This window comes from Ranitomeya imitator, chromosome 3, assembly GCF_032444005.1.
Source record: "Ranitomeya imitator isolate aRanImi1 chromosome 3, aRanImi1.pri, whole genome shotgun sequence".
In the NCBI taxonomy this organism is placed as follows: domain Eukaryota; kingdom Metazoa; phylum Chordata; class Amphibia; order Anura; family Dendrobatidae; genus Ranitomeya; species Ranitomeya imitator.
In genome coordinates, this window is record NC_091284.1 from 657065019 (window position 1) to 657078978 (window position 13960).

At 44.3% G+C, this 13960-nt stretch overlaps 1 protein-coding gene across 1 annotated transcript in view; it reads left to right on the plus strand.

Moving 5' to 3' along the window:
* Positions 1-468: 468 nt before the first annotated feature.
* Positions 469-13960, plus strand: part of SERP2 (stress associated endoplasmic reticulum protein family member 2) — a 71010-nt gene continuing 57518 nt past the window's right edge. The window contains exon 1 of the mRNA XM_069759867.1: positions 469-552. Within this exon, the coding sequence (XP_069615968.1) occupies positions 469-552 (84 nt within the window). The remainder of the gene's footprint in view (positions 553-13960) is intronic.

A 13960-nucleotide genomic window follows, 5' to 3' on the forward strand; every position in this document is an offset into this window, starting at 1 on the left:
TGCCACCAAATTCTGCAGAGCTTCACAACCAGATCAGTAAGTATCCACTACAAAAGACATATGGAAACAGTAGTTGGCACTATTATATTGACACTATGAACAACATGAACTATTACTAATAGGTAATATGCCCAACATATAGTAAAATTGCAGTACTCATCATTATGATTGTCCAAACAATGGAGTAAATTGTCATTGGCACTCACTGCCAAACTCCCCAGCCTTTATTAATGTTTCGGCACATATGCCATGTTACTTATCCTCTATTTCCTGCATGGCAATGTCACCTGTATTCCTTGCACTTCCCAAACCTCTATAACCCAGTGTGGTAATGCCAGTGCTATGAAGCATGTGTCTGCCAGCAGCAGGAACTCTTGTGTATGGTCTCCAGGAATTTCTCTGACTCCGGTAATATTCTGCATGCCCGATTATATGCACACTATCTGGCCCTCTTTTTCCATAGAGAATATGGCGGCTAAGCAAAGGATCCGGGTGGCTAATGATAAACACAGCAAAAACATCACACAGAGAGGAAACGTCACCAAGACCCTGGTGAGGAAAGAGATGGGGGTTGCTGACGTCATGTGACATGATCTGGGTGCATGCTGTGAGTATGTGTGGAGTCTCCCACCTTTGTGTGCATTATTGAAATATACAATAAATCCCGTCACTGACTTTGTTTTCTTTTCTTCTCTATTGAAGTAACATGATACATGAGTTTAGGACGCGATACAGCCTGTCCACAAGTCTTTATCAACTCATATGCAGCAAATAAAGTATGCCCCTTAAATATGTCACATGAATTAATGTAGTTATATAATTATAGTAATCTGCAATTAGAGGACATGTGAACAAAGTCATGAATATACAAGCACAGATAAAAAAAAAGTAAACTTACAATATTGGGCTGTATGGACACATCACATGTAATAATAAACAGTGAATAGTGATCCTCCTGTAAAGGTATAAAATGGTGTCTGAGAATACATACCCGACAGTTGTACGGTTGATATATTTTTTAAATGGGTCCCTATGGTGGACAGGTATATATATTGCAGTGCAGCGGTAGCACCCTATGCAGTGATGAGGCAGTGACCCAGCAAAGTTCAAAGCAAAACGTCTCTTTAATGTTCAACTCGCAAAAACACAGCACACAATATCCTCCGGATCGCAGCTGGGAACCATATCCCCCAGTTTGCAGCCAATAAACATGCCAGTCCACCTCCGAGACCAGTTGTTGTTGGCGACTACACCGCTGTGTACGCTGTGATGGCCAGGCCTTCCAGCTGCCTTGGCTGTTTGGCTCCGCTTGTCTGTGTTGCCTCACACAGGTGGAGCTCTGCAGAGCATTCTGCTCTGTACTCCTGCCAAACCAGACTGACACTGACTCTGAACCTGACACACCTAAACCCTTTACTGCAGGATTTTTAACTAGAATCTGTGGCCTTAGGCCACATGGAAAACCCAAGCAGGGAATGAAACAGACTCTATCACTACTGTCCTGTAGTCCGTTTTAAAACACAAAAGCCCAGAGCAGGTTTACTTAAATCTGTCTGAGACAAATAGTTTGCCCAAGACTAACATTTACTTTTATTCTGCAGTGCAATCACAGCAATGGTTGTGACTGCAATTCACTCCCATGGCCTCAATACGCCTCTGTGCGCATCCTGGGGGGAACATACAGTGACCCTCACATGTAACACCAGTCATTGCCTCCCAATATATACATACTAGCTATTGAACCCGTTCTAAGCCCGGGTGGCGAGCATTTACATTGGTATATGGTCTCCATCCTGATATGTGCTGCTCCATCCTGCGTCCCCATCCTGTCATGTGCTGCTCCATCCTGTGTCCCCATCCTGTCATGTGCTGCACCCATCCTGCGTCCACATCCTGTCATGTGCTGCTCCCATCCTGCGCCCCATTCTGACATGTGCTGCTCCCATCCTGCGCCCCCATTCTGACATGTGCTGCACCCATCCTGCGCCTCCATTCTGACATGTGCTGCACCCATCCTGCGCCTCCATTCTGACATGTGCTGCACCCATCCTGCGCCTCCATTCTGTCATTTGCTGCTCTCATCCTGCGCCCCCATCCTGTCATGTGCTGCTCCCATCCTGCGCCCTCGTTCTGTCATGTGCTGCTTCCATCCTGCGCCCCCGTTCTGTCATGTGCTGCTTCCATCCTGCGCCCCTGTTCTGTCATGTGCTGCACCCATCCTGCACCCCATTCTGTCATGTGCTGCTCCCATCCTGCGCCCCCGTTCTGTCATGTGCTGCTCCCATCCTGCGCCCCCGTTCTGTCATGTGCTGCCCTATTCTGTCATGTGCTGCTCCCATCCTGCGCCCCCATTCTGTCATGTGCTGCTCCCATCCTGCGCCACCGTTCTGTCATGTGCTGCTCCCATCCTGCGCCCCCATTCTGTCATATGCTGCTCCCATCCTGCGCCCCCATCCTGTCATGTGCTGCTCCCATCCTGTGACACCATTCTTTAATTTGCTGCTCCCATCCATATGCCCCATATGCTGCTCCATAAAGGTTTATGGCCCCCATAAGATGCTCCATAGTCTATGCCCCGTACACTGCTCCATAAAGTTTGATGGCCCCCATAAGATGCTCCATAGTATATGCCCCCGTACACTGCTCCATAAAGGTTTATGGCCCCCATAAGATGCTCCATAGTGTATGCCCCGTGCGCTGTTCCATAAAGGTTTATGGCCCCCATAAGATGCTCCATGGTATATGCCCCCGTACACTGCTCCATTATGGTTTATGGCCCCATAAGATGCTCCATGGTATATGCCCCCCGTACACTGCTCCATAAAGGTTTATGGCCCCCATAAGATGATCCATGGTATATGCCCCCGTATACTGCTCCATAAAGGTTTATGGGCCCCATAAGATGCTCCATGGTATATGCCCCCATACACTGCTCCATTATGGTTGATGGCCCCATAAGATGCTCCATAGTATATGCCCCATACACTGCTTCATTATGGTTTATGGCCCCCATAAGATGCTCCATTGTATACGCCCCCGTACACTGCTCCATTATGGTTTATGGCCCTCATAAGATGCTCCATTGTATATGCCCCCATACACTGCTCCATTATGGTTTATGGCCCCATAAGATGCTCCATACTATATGCCCCCATACACTGCTCCATTATGGTTTATGGCCCCCATAAGATGCTCCATACTATATGCCCCCATACACTGCTCCATTATGGTTTATGGCCCCATAAGATGCTCCATACTATATGCCCCCGTACACTGCTCCATTATGGTTTATGGCCCCATAAGATGCTCCATAATATATGCCCCCGTACACTGCTCCATTATGGTTTATGGCCCCATAAGATGCTCCATAATATATGCCCCGTATGCTGCTGCAATATATAAAAAAAAATACCATACTCACCTATCGTCGCTGGGCGCCGAGTGCTGAGGGGCCTGAGCAGGCGGGGACACCGGTGCGCTGTGGGGGTCAGCACTTGCTATATTCACCTGGCCCTGTTCCACCGCTGCGCGCCGCCATCTTCCGGGTCCTCTGGCTGTGACTGGTCAGTCAGAGGGTGGCGCGCATTAAGCGCGTCATCGCGCCCTCTGAACTGAACATCAGAGGCAGAGGACCGGGACCGGGACACGGAGCCGCACGCAGCGCTGGAACGGGGACAGGTGAATATAGCCGATACTTACCCTCCTGGTGGTCCCTGCTTCTCTGTTGGAGATCGCGGTCTGCGTTCAGTGTTTACACATATCGTGATCTCCTGGGAGCGTCACTCTGTGGGGGCCAGAATGCGCTTGCGCTTGCGCAGTCTATAAAGGCTTCGGACAGAGTGACGCTCCCAGCGTTATATTATAGATGTAGAACATATCCCGCTGTCGGTTGTATACACTCATGAGGCAGATGCCCAACAGTGGCCACAGTCTGGATGGAAGCCTCCACATTCATCCCCAATCTGTACCATGGCAAGAAAATAAAAACGTTCTGCTTTCCTATACAGTTAAAAAACCAGTATGCAGACAGATAATGGTCAGAAGAACACACTTTTGGCCGCCATCTGGTGAATGGAAACCTATGGGAATATTAAATTATAAGCTGGGAGCCTTTCCCAAAGTATATTTTCAGCTAAGTGCAGAAGCGCAATGTGCCCTTAACCTTACTTGTATAAGGAAGCAAAGCGAGTGCCAGAACTTCTTTTCTATATTTTGAAGACTGGAGTTTACTCACACCACAAATATTATTATTTATTGTTCTGCTTGGTACATGGAGCGCTGACAAATCTACTCCTTAGATTTATGTACATTGTGTCTGCAGGTGACAGTATGGAGGTGCAGTGTGTGCTGTGCTACATTTCCAGGTCTCTTTTTTAGAGCGTTCATTGATGGATGGTGCTTTGTGCTGGAGCATTAGACAGAGCTGTCATCAGATGTCAGCTAGTTGTTCACTGGACCCGTTGTCATGCAATCGGCTGTCATTTTACTAGTAGTTCCCCAGTAGGCAGAGAACCTGAGGTTCCCTTTCTGATATAGCATATATTGATTTTCACAGATGTGGTACGTGGATGCATCCTATGCCTCATGGGAGCTTTGTCATTAGGCTCTGAAGCTGAGACTTTTGTGTATGTGGTGAACAGTATCATTTATATCAAGGACGGGCACATCATTCCTGCGACCTGTGCCACCGCACAGGAGCCCAAGAGCTAAGGGGGTCCACACCTACCCCCAAAGTAGCACACAACTTCAGTCATAGACAGAACTATTGGACTGCAAAGGGCCCATATACTGTTGAAAGGGCTTGTCAGTCTTGAAAAGAGATTCTTCGTCAGTTCATAAAACTGAGCTGTGTTTTTATGAATAGCACCAGCCATTGATGATAACTTTATAATCATTGTCTTGCTGAGTTCTCCAGAACATTATCTATCTTTTCAGGGCAAGCTCCATTTGGGTGAATGGTCAGGGGTTCATCTGAGTAGACAGCAGCTCTGCCCCATTCTAGGGATGCAGAAGCAACGTGGTGGCCCTTCCAGTCTCAATATCCTTGGGTTTCCCAGTAATCAGTCCACCCAAAGTTCAGGAAGTGAGGACATATTATAATGACATCAATACCTTAATAGATAGGAATACTTCTGTAAGCCTCATGTGTAAAGAAGCTTTGCAAAAGAGGCTTCCATCATCATACAGATGCCTGGACTACAGGATTTCCTGCTGTATTGGCTCCATCTCTCAGCATCATATGTCCACTCTTGCAGCCATGATAGATAATGAAGTTAAATGTTAACAATTTACTTTTTTATAATAATTTTGAAAATGAAAGTTGAACTCTGGTTGTGACAGGGAACAGGAAGCCACTTTTGGTTTGATGAAGTTTTGGTCTTTAGACCTCTGCATCTTGTGGTCTAGTGTTTGGCTAGTTTCCATGTGATGCCCAAGGAAATTGAGCTATAGCACAAAGTTTATGTTGTTGACAGATTATAAACTCTTCCTTTCCGTGCCAGTTTTGGTCTTTTAGTGCTCCGAGTCCCCCCTCTCCATTTTTATCTGACATTCCAGGAGCCAGAACGTTTTTTTCTTTTTTATGACGAAGAGGAGGCGTCTCACAGGAAAGTGTGAGTGGAGTATCTCCCATTACCTCATTGTAGTTGCAGAGCCCCGACGCTGCACAAGAGGAGCCGCCGCCCCACAGCACAGCACCCACATGGCACAAAGAGGAGCAGCCGCCGCCGCTCCCAGCATAGAGACCCCACACTGCAGCTACAATGAGGTAATGGGGGATACTCCACTCACACTTTCCTGTGAGATGCCCCCTCTTCGTCATCGGGACCACTCCCCCCCAAAAGGCACATTAGTCACCTGCCCTATAAGACGACACATGGCATATAAAAAGACCCCCGACTTTTAAGAAGATTTTATATTTTAACTGGAAAAGTTGGGGGGTCGTCTTATATGCCCAGTCGTCTTATATGCCGGAAAATACGGTAAATGTTTTCTGTGCTGCACAAATAGTGTTCGTTGTATTTTGTGGGTTAGTATGAATATGAACATAGATAATTTTCGTAGTTTTATTTATGTTTCATTGGTTTTAAATAATGCATGCATAGTTGAAAAAAAATATAATTTGCATTTGTGTCACTATATTCTGATAGCCATGTTTCACAATTTTCCATCAGCGTGGCTGCAAAAGGGGTCATTTTTTTTGTGTGATGAACTGTAGCTTTCACTAGTACAAGTTTGTGGTGTATGCAAATTTTGATCACTATTTATTACACTCTTTGGGAAGTAAAATGAACAAAGAAACAAGAAACAGCTGTTAAGCATAATTGTCATGTGATCTTTTTTATGTGGGTCGATACAATCATCACTAGTGATGGGCGAACCAAACAGTAAAGTTCGAGGTCCCTACTGAACACGTAGTGTCCATGCATGGACCCTGAACACGTACTTCTCCAAGAAGTGTTTTTACCAAGCTATCAATATCATCTGTGTGACTGTGAGAAACACTGGTGGCTCAGATCGGTGCTAAGTTCATTACTGTTGGTCAAAGCACTGCAGTTCCCATGCTGTCAGATGACAACATATGAGCCAGCAGCTGTGACCAGAGATAAAAAGGTTACAGCTAGTCAATGGCGTAAACTGAAGAGAGTACTGCTCTCATCATACTACACCTGCTCTCAGTGACAGCAGCCAGAGCAAGCGAGGTTGAGTATTCATAGGTTCTTTTTTTTTTTTTTTTATAACCAAGGCAGGCAAAACTGAGAGATGCAGCCTTCTGCACTCTGCTGTCAGCTTTATCATGGCTGGTTATCAAAAATAAAGGGGTCCCACGCCATTTTTTTTAAATTGTTTAAATAAATAATTTAAAAAAAACGGTGTGGGATCACCCCTATTTTTGACAACCAGCCAAGCTAAAGCAGAAAGCTGGGGGCTGTTATTCTCCGATTGGGAAGGGCCCAATAGATTTTGGCCTTCCCCAGCCTAAAAATAGCAGCCCACCTCCACTATAATTGGCAGCTTTCTGTATGTGTACAGAGTAGGCAGAAAGATGTCGATCAGTGGTGCAGGTAAAGTTCTACATACAGTTAGGTCCATATATATTTGGACAGAGACAACATTTTTCTAATTTGTTATAGACATTACCACAATGAATTTTAAACAAAACAATTCAGATGCAGTTGAAGATCAGACTTTCAGCTTTCATTTGAGGGTATCCACATTAAAATTGGATGAAGGGTTTAGGAGTTTCAGCTCCTTAACATGTGCCACCCTGTTTTTAAAGGGACCAAAAGTAATTGGACATTTGACTCCAAGTCTATTTCATGGACAGGTGTGGGCAATCCCTTCGTTATGTCATTCTCAATTAAGCAGATAAAAGGCCTGGAGTTGATTTGAGGTGTGGTGCTTGCATTTGGAACGTTTTGTTGTGAAGTAAACATCCGGTCAAAGGAGCTGTCCATGCAGGTGAAACAAGCCATCCTTAACCCCTTTCTGACATATGACGTACTATCTCGTCGAGGTGGGGTAGGCGTTTTTTTACTGCATGCGTTCATTTTCTGAAATGCTACTTGTAGTATTTTTAGAAGCGTTTTTTGGACCAAAAAAAAACGCATGCGTTTTCATGCGTTTTTTTGGGTCAAAAAATACATTGGAGTCAATGGGGACGCATGCGTTTTTTGGTGCATGCGTTTTTTGCGGTAAAAAACGCATGCGTTTTTTTATTAAAAACCCAGAAAACACACTGATATGCCACCCCCCAACATAAAGGTGATAAAGGGAACCTAACCCTACCCCTAACCCTACCCCTAACCCTACCCCTACCCCTAACCCTAAGGGATCCTAACCCTAACCCTACCCCTAACCCTAACCCTACCCCTAACCCTAACCCTAAGGGATCCTAACCCTAACCCTACCCCTAACCCTACCCCTAACCCTAACCCTACCCCTAAGGGATCCTAACCCTAACCCTAACCCTAATCCCTTTATGGTTAGGGTTAGGGGTAGGGTTAGGGTTAGAATCCCTTAGGGTTAGGGGTAGGGTTAGGGTTAGAGTCCCTTAGGGTTAGGGTTAGGGGTAGGGTTAGGGTTAGGATCCCTTAGGGTTAGGGTTAGGGGTAGGGTTAGGGGTAGGATCCCTTTAGGGTTAGGTTTAGGGTTATGATCCCTACCCCTAACCCTACCCCTAACCCTAACTATTTCTGTTTATAGTGGGTTTTTTACTTTATTTTGATGATTGGCAGCTGTCACACATTTCTCAGCATGTGTTTAAAAAACGCAAACGCATGTAAAAACGCATGTAAACGCGTCAAAACGCCGCGTTTTTTTCACCACATGCAAAAACGCATGCGGCAAAAAAACGCAGCGTTTACACGCATTTACATGCGTTTTTTCACCATGCGTTTTTTGCGTTTTTTACCGCAAAAACGCACCCCAAAAAACGCCAATGTGAAACCAGCCTAACATGATGCCCCCCCGGGGCAATGTTATAGTGTAAAAAAAAATTTTTTCACATGTGTAAAAAAAAGTTTTTTAAAATTCCCCCCAAAATTCCCCCCACCCAAAAAAAATATATTGTTCCTATAAATACATTTCTTTAAATAAAAAAAAACAATAAAAGTACACATATTTAGTATCGCCACATCAGTAACGACCCCACCTATAAAACTGTCCCGCTAGTTAACCCCTTCAGTGAACGCGGTAAAAAAAAAAGAGGCAAAAACAACGCTTTATTATCTAACCGCCAAACAAAAAGTGGAATAACACGCAATCAAAAAGACGGATATAAATAACCATGGTACCGCTGAAAACGTCATATTGTCCCACAAAAAATGAGCCGTGATACAGCATCATCAGCAAAAAAATAAAAAAGTTATAGGCCTCAGAATAAAGCAATGCAAAAATAATAATTTTTTCTATAAAATAGTTTTTATCGTATAAAAGCGCCAAAACATAAAAAAATTATATAAATGAGGTATCACTGTAATCGTACTGACCCGAAGAATAAAATTGATTTATCCATTTTACCAAACGCGGAACGGTATAAACGCCTCCCCCAAAAGAAATTCATGAATAGCTGGTTTTTGGTCATTCTGCCTCACAAAAATCGGAATAAAAAGTGATTAAAAATTGTCACATGCCCGACAATTTTACCAATAAAAACGTCAACTCATCCCGCAAAAAACAAGACCTCACATGACTCTGTGGACCAAAATATGGAAAAATTATAGCTCTCAAAATGTGGTAACGCAAAAAATATTTTTTGCAATAAAAACGTCAGTGTGTGACGGCTGCCAATCATAAAAATCCGCTAAAAAACCCGCTACAAAAGTAAATCAAACCCCCCTTCATCACCCCCTTAGTTAGGGAAAAATTTTAAAAATTTTAAAAATGTATTTATTTCCATTTTCCCATTAGGGTTAGCGCTAGGGTTAGGGTTAGGGTTAGGGTTAGGGCTAGGGTTAGGGCTAGGGTTAGGGTTAGGGTTGGGGCTAGGGTTAAGGCTACAGTTAGGGTTGGGGCTAAAGTTAGGGTTAGGGTTTGGATTACATTTACGGTTGGGAATAGGGTTGGGATTAGGGGTGTGTCAGGGTTAGGGGTGTGTTTAGGGTTACCATTGAGATTATGGTTAAGGGTGTGTTTGGATTAGGGTTTCAGTTATAATTGGGGGGTTTCCACTGTTTAGGCACATCAGGGGCTCTCCAAACGTGACATGGCGTCCGATCTCAATTCCAGCTAATTCTGCGTTGAAGAATTAAAACAATGCCCCTTCCCTTCCGAGCTCTCCCCTGCGCCCAAACGGTGGTTCCCCCCACATATGAGGTATCAGTGTACTCAGGACAAATTGGACAACAACGTTTGGGGTCCTATTTCTCCTGCTACCCTTGGGAAAACACAAAGCTGGGGGCTAAAAAATAATTTTTGTGAAAAAAAAAGATTTTTTATTTTCACGGCTCTGCGTTATAAACTGTAGTGAAACACTTGGGGGTTCAAAGTTCTCACAACACATCTAGATAAGTTCCTTGGGGGGTCTAGTTTCCAATATGAGGTCACTTGTGGGGGTTTCTACTGTTTAGATACATTAGGGGCTCTGCAAACGCAATGTGACGCCTGCAGACCAATCCATCTAAGTCTGCATTCCAAATGATGCTCCTTCCCTTCTGAGCTCTGCCATGTGCTCAAACGGTGGTTACCCCCCACATATCGGGTATCAGCGTACTCAGGACAAATTGGACAACAATTTTTAGGGTCCAATTTCTCCTGTTACCCTTGGAAAAATACAAAACTGGGGGATAAAAAATAATTTTTGTGGAAAAAAAATATTTTTTATTTGCACGGTTCTGCGTTATAAACTGTAGTGAAACACTTGGGGGTTCAAAGCTCTCACAACACATCTAGATGAGTTCCTTCGGGGGCCTACTTTCCAAAATGGTGTCACTTGTGGGGGGTTTCTACTGTTTAGGTACATTAGGGGCTCTGCAAATGCAATGTGACGCCTGCAGACCATTCCATCTAAGTCTACATTCCAAATGGCGCTCCTTCCCTTCCGAGCCCTCCCATGCGCTCAAACAGTGGTTCCCCCCACATATGGGGTATCAGCGCACTCAGGACAAATTGGACAACTTTTGGGGTCCAATTTCTCCTGTTATCCTCGGGAAAATACAAAACTGGGGGCTAAAAAATAATTTTTGTGGGAAAAAATTTTTGTTTTATTTTTACGGCTCTGCATTATAAACTTCTGTGAAGCCCTTTGTTAGGGCTAGCGGAACGCACCAAATAATAAGACTGATAGTGTACGGTGCATTCGTAGCCCGGGGTCCACCGTGCAGAGATGGAACCTGCTGCTGAGTAATGACGGACTATATGGCGGTACTCATAAGTATACTCGCGTGGGTTAAACTTCACCGAACGTGAAGGAAGCGATCCTGTTGCGTCACAGAATCGCGGTACCGCACATAGAAGGCGAGCAAGCAGTCAGCGAACTTAACCCCAACTAGGATTGAAGTCCGATTAGACCACTTGCTGACACTACACCGCAACAGGGTGTGTTAGGCAACTCTTATAATTAGAGCACCGAAGTGCGAACTGTGCCGTGCTGGCAGGCACCACTAAGCACCCAGACGTGGGTCAGGAAGCGCACTACTGGCGCGTGGCGCCGCACTGGCGGTCACAGCAATAGACGCTGATACTTTGCCCTTCCAGGGCCTGCCAAGAGGACCAATGGAATGCGCTGCAGAGCCAGAGCACATGACCCTCGATCTCCAACGGGAGATCTTGCTCTGGGCATGCTCAGTGTGCGCAAACAAGGACTTAGTCCCAGGGAAGTCCGCTCGCCGCTGACCAGTACTGACTTTAATGGCAGGAGCTGAAGAAGCAGCAGTAACTCTCTGTACAGAGTGAGAGCGAGCAAGACACTGGGAGCGACGTCCCTGCTGAGCAGACTCCACTGCGGCTGGAGGAGAATGGGAGACCGCAGCGGAGACGGATCGAGATTCCCCCTGTGCAGCAGAGGAAACTCGACTCCTAACACCCTTGGTGGGTCAAAGTGCTCACCACACATCTAGATATGTTCCTTAGGGGGTCTACTTTCCAAAATGGTGTCACTTGTTGGGGGTTTCAATGTTTAGACACATCAGTGGCTCTCCAAATGCAACATGGCATCCCATCTCAATTCCTTTCAATTTTACCTTCCGAGCTCTCCCATGCACCCAAACAGTGGTTTACCCCCACATATGAGGTATCAGCGCACTCAGGACAAATTGTACAACAACTTTTGGGGTCCAATTTCTTCTCTTACCCTTGCGAAAATAAAAAATTGAGGGCAAAAAGATAATTTTTGTGAAAAAATATGATTTTTTATTTTTACGGTTCTGCATTATAAACTTCTGTGAAGCACTTGTTGGGTCAAAGTGCTCACCACATCTCTAGATAAGTTCCTTAGGGGGTCTACTTTCCAAAATGGTGTCACTTGTGGGGGGTTTCAATGTTTAGGCACATCAGGGGCTCTCAAAACGCAACATGGCGTCCCATCTCAATTCCTGTCAATTTTGCATTGAAAAGTCAAACGGCGTTCCTTCCCTTCCGAGCTCTGTCATGCGCCCAAACAGTGGTTTACCCACTGTATTGGTGTACTCAAGACAAATTGTACAACAACTTTTGGGGTCCATTTTCTCCTGTTACCCTTGGTAAAATTAAACAAATTGGAGCTGAAGTAAACTTTTTGTGAAAAAAAGTTAAATGTTCATTTTTATTTAAACATTCCAAAAATTCCTGTGAAACACCTGAAGGGTTAATAGACTTCTTGAATGTGGTTTTGAGCACCTTGAAGGGTGCAGTTTTTAGAATGGTGTCACACTTGGGTATTTTCTCTCATATAGACCACTCAAAATGACTTCAAATGAGATGTGGTCCCTAAAAAAAACGGTGTTGTAAAAATGAGAAATTGCTGGTCAACTTTTAACCCTTATAACTCCCTTAAAAAAAAAAATTTTTGGTTCCAAAATTGTGCTGATGTAAAGTAGACATGTGGGAAAATTTACTTATTAAGTATTTTGTGTGACATATCTCTGTGATTTAATTGCATAAAAATTCAAAGTTGGAAAATTGCAAAATTTTAAAAATTTTCCCCAAATTTCCATTTTTTTCACAAATAAACGCAGGTAATATCAAAGAAATTTTACCACTATCATGAAGTACAATATGTCACGAGAAAACAGTGTCAGAATCACTGGGATCCGTTGAAGCGTTCCAGAGTTATAACCTCATAAAGGGACAGTGGTCAGAATTGTAAAAATTAGCCCGGTCATTAACGTGCAAACCACCCTTGGGGGTAAAGGGGTTAAGCTGTGATAAAAGAAAAAACCCATCTGAGAAATTGCTACAATATTAGGAGTGGCAAAATCTACAGTTTGGTACATCCTGAGAAAGAAAGAAAGCACTGGTGAACTCAACAATGCAAAATGACCGGGGCGCCTACGGAAGACAACAGTGGTGGATGATCGCAGAATAATCTCCATGGTGAAGAGAAACCCCTTCACAACAGCCAACCAAGTGAACAACACTCTCCAGGAGGTAGGCGTATCAATATCCAAATCTACCATAAAGAGAAGACTGCATGAAAGTAAATACAGAGGGTTCACTGCACGGTGCAAGCCACTCATAAGCATCAAGAATAAAAAGGCTAGACTGGACTTTGCTAAAAAATATCTAAAAAAGCCAGCACAGTTCTGGAAGAACATTCTATGGACAGATGAAGCCAAGATCAACCTCTACCAGAATGATGGAAAGAGAAAAGTATTGTGAAGGCGTGGTACAGCTCATGATCCAAAGCATACCACATCATCTGTAAAACACAGCGGAGGCAGTGTGATGGCTTGGGCATGCATGGCTGCCAGTGGCACTGGGCCACTAGTGTTTATTGATGAGGTGACACAGGACAGAAGCAGCCGAATGAATTATGAGGCATTCAGAGACATACTGTGTGCTCAGATCCATCCAAATGCAGCCAAACTGATTGGTCGTCGTTTCATACTACAGATGGACAATGACCCAAAACATAAAGCCAAAGCAACCCAGGAGTTTATTATAGCAAAGAAGTGGAATATTCATGAATGGCCAAGTTAGTCACCTGATCTCAACCCAATTGAGCATACATTTCACTTGTTAAAGACTAAACTTTAGACAAAAAGGCCAACAAACAAACAGCAACTGAAAGCCACCGCTGTGAAGGCCTGGCAGAGCATCAAAAAGGAGGAAACACAGCGTCTGGTGATGTTCATGAGTTCAAGACTTCAGGCAGTCATTGCCAACAAAGGGTTTTCAACCAAGTACTAAAAATTAACATTTTATTTAAAATTATTGAATCTGTCCAATTACTTTTGGTCCCTTTAAAAACAAGGTAGCACATGTTAAGGAGCTGAAACTCCTAAACCCTTCATCCAATTTTAATGTGGATACCCTCAATTGA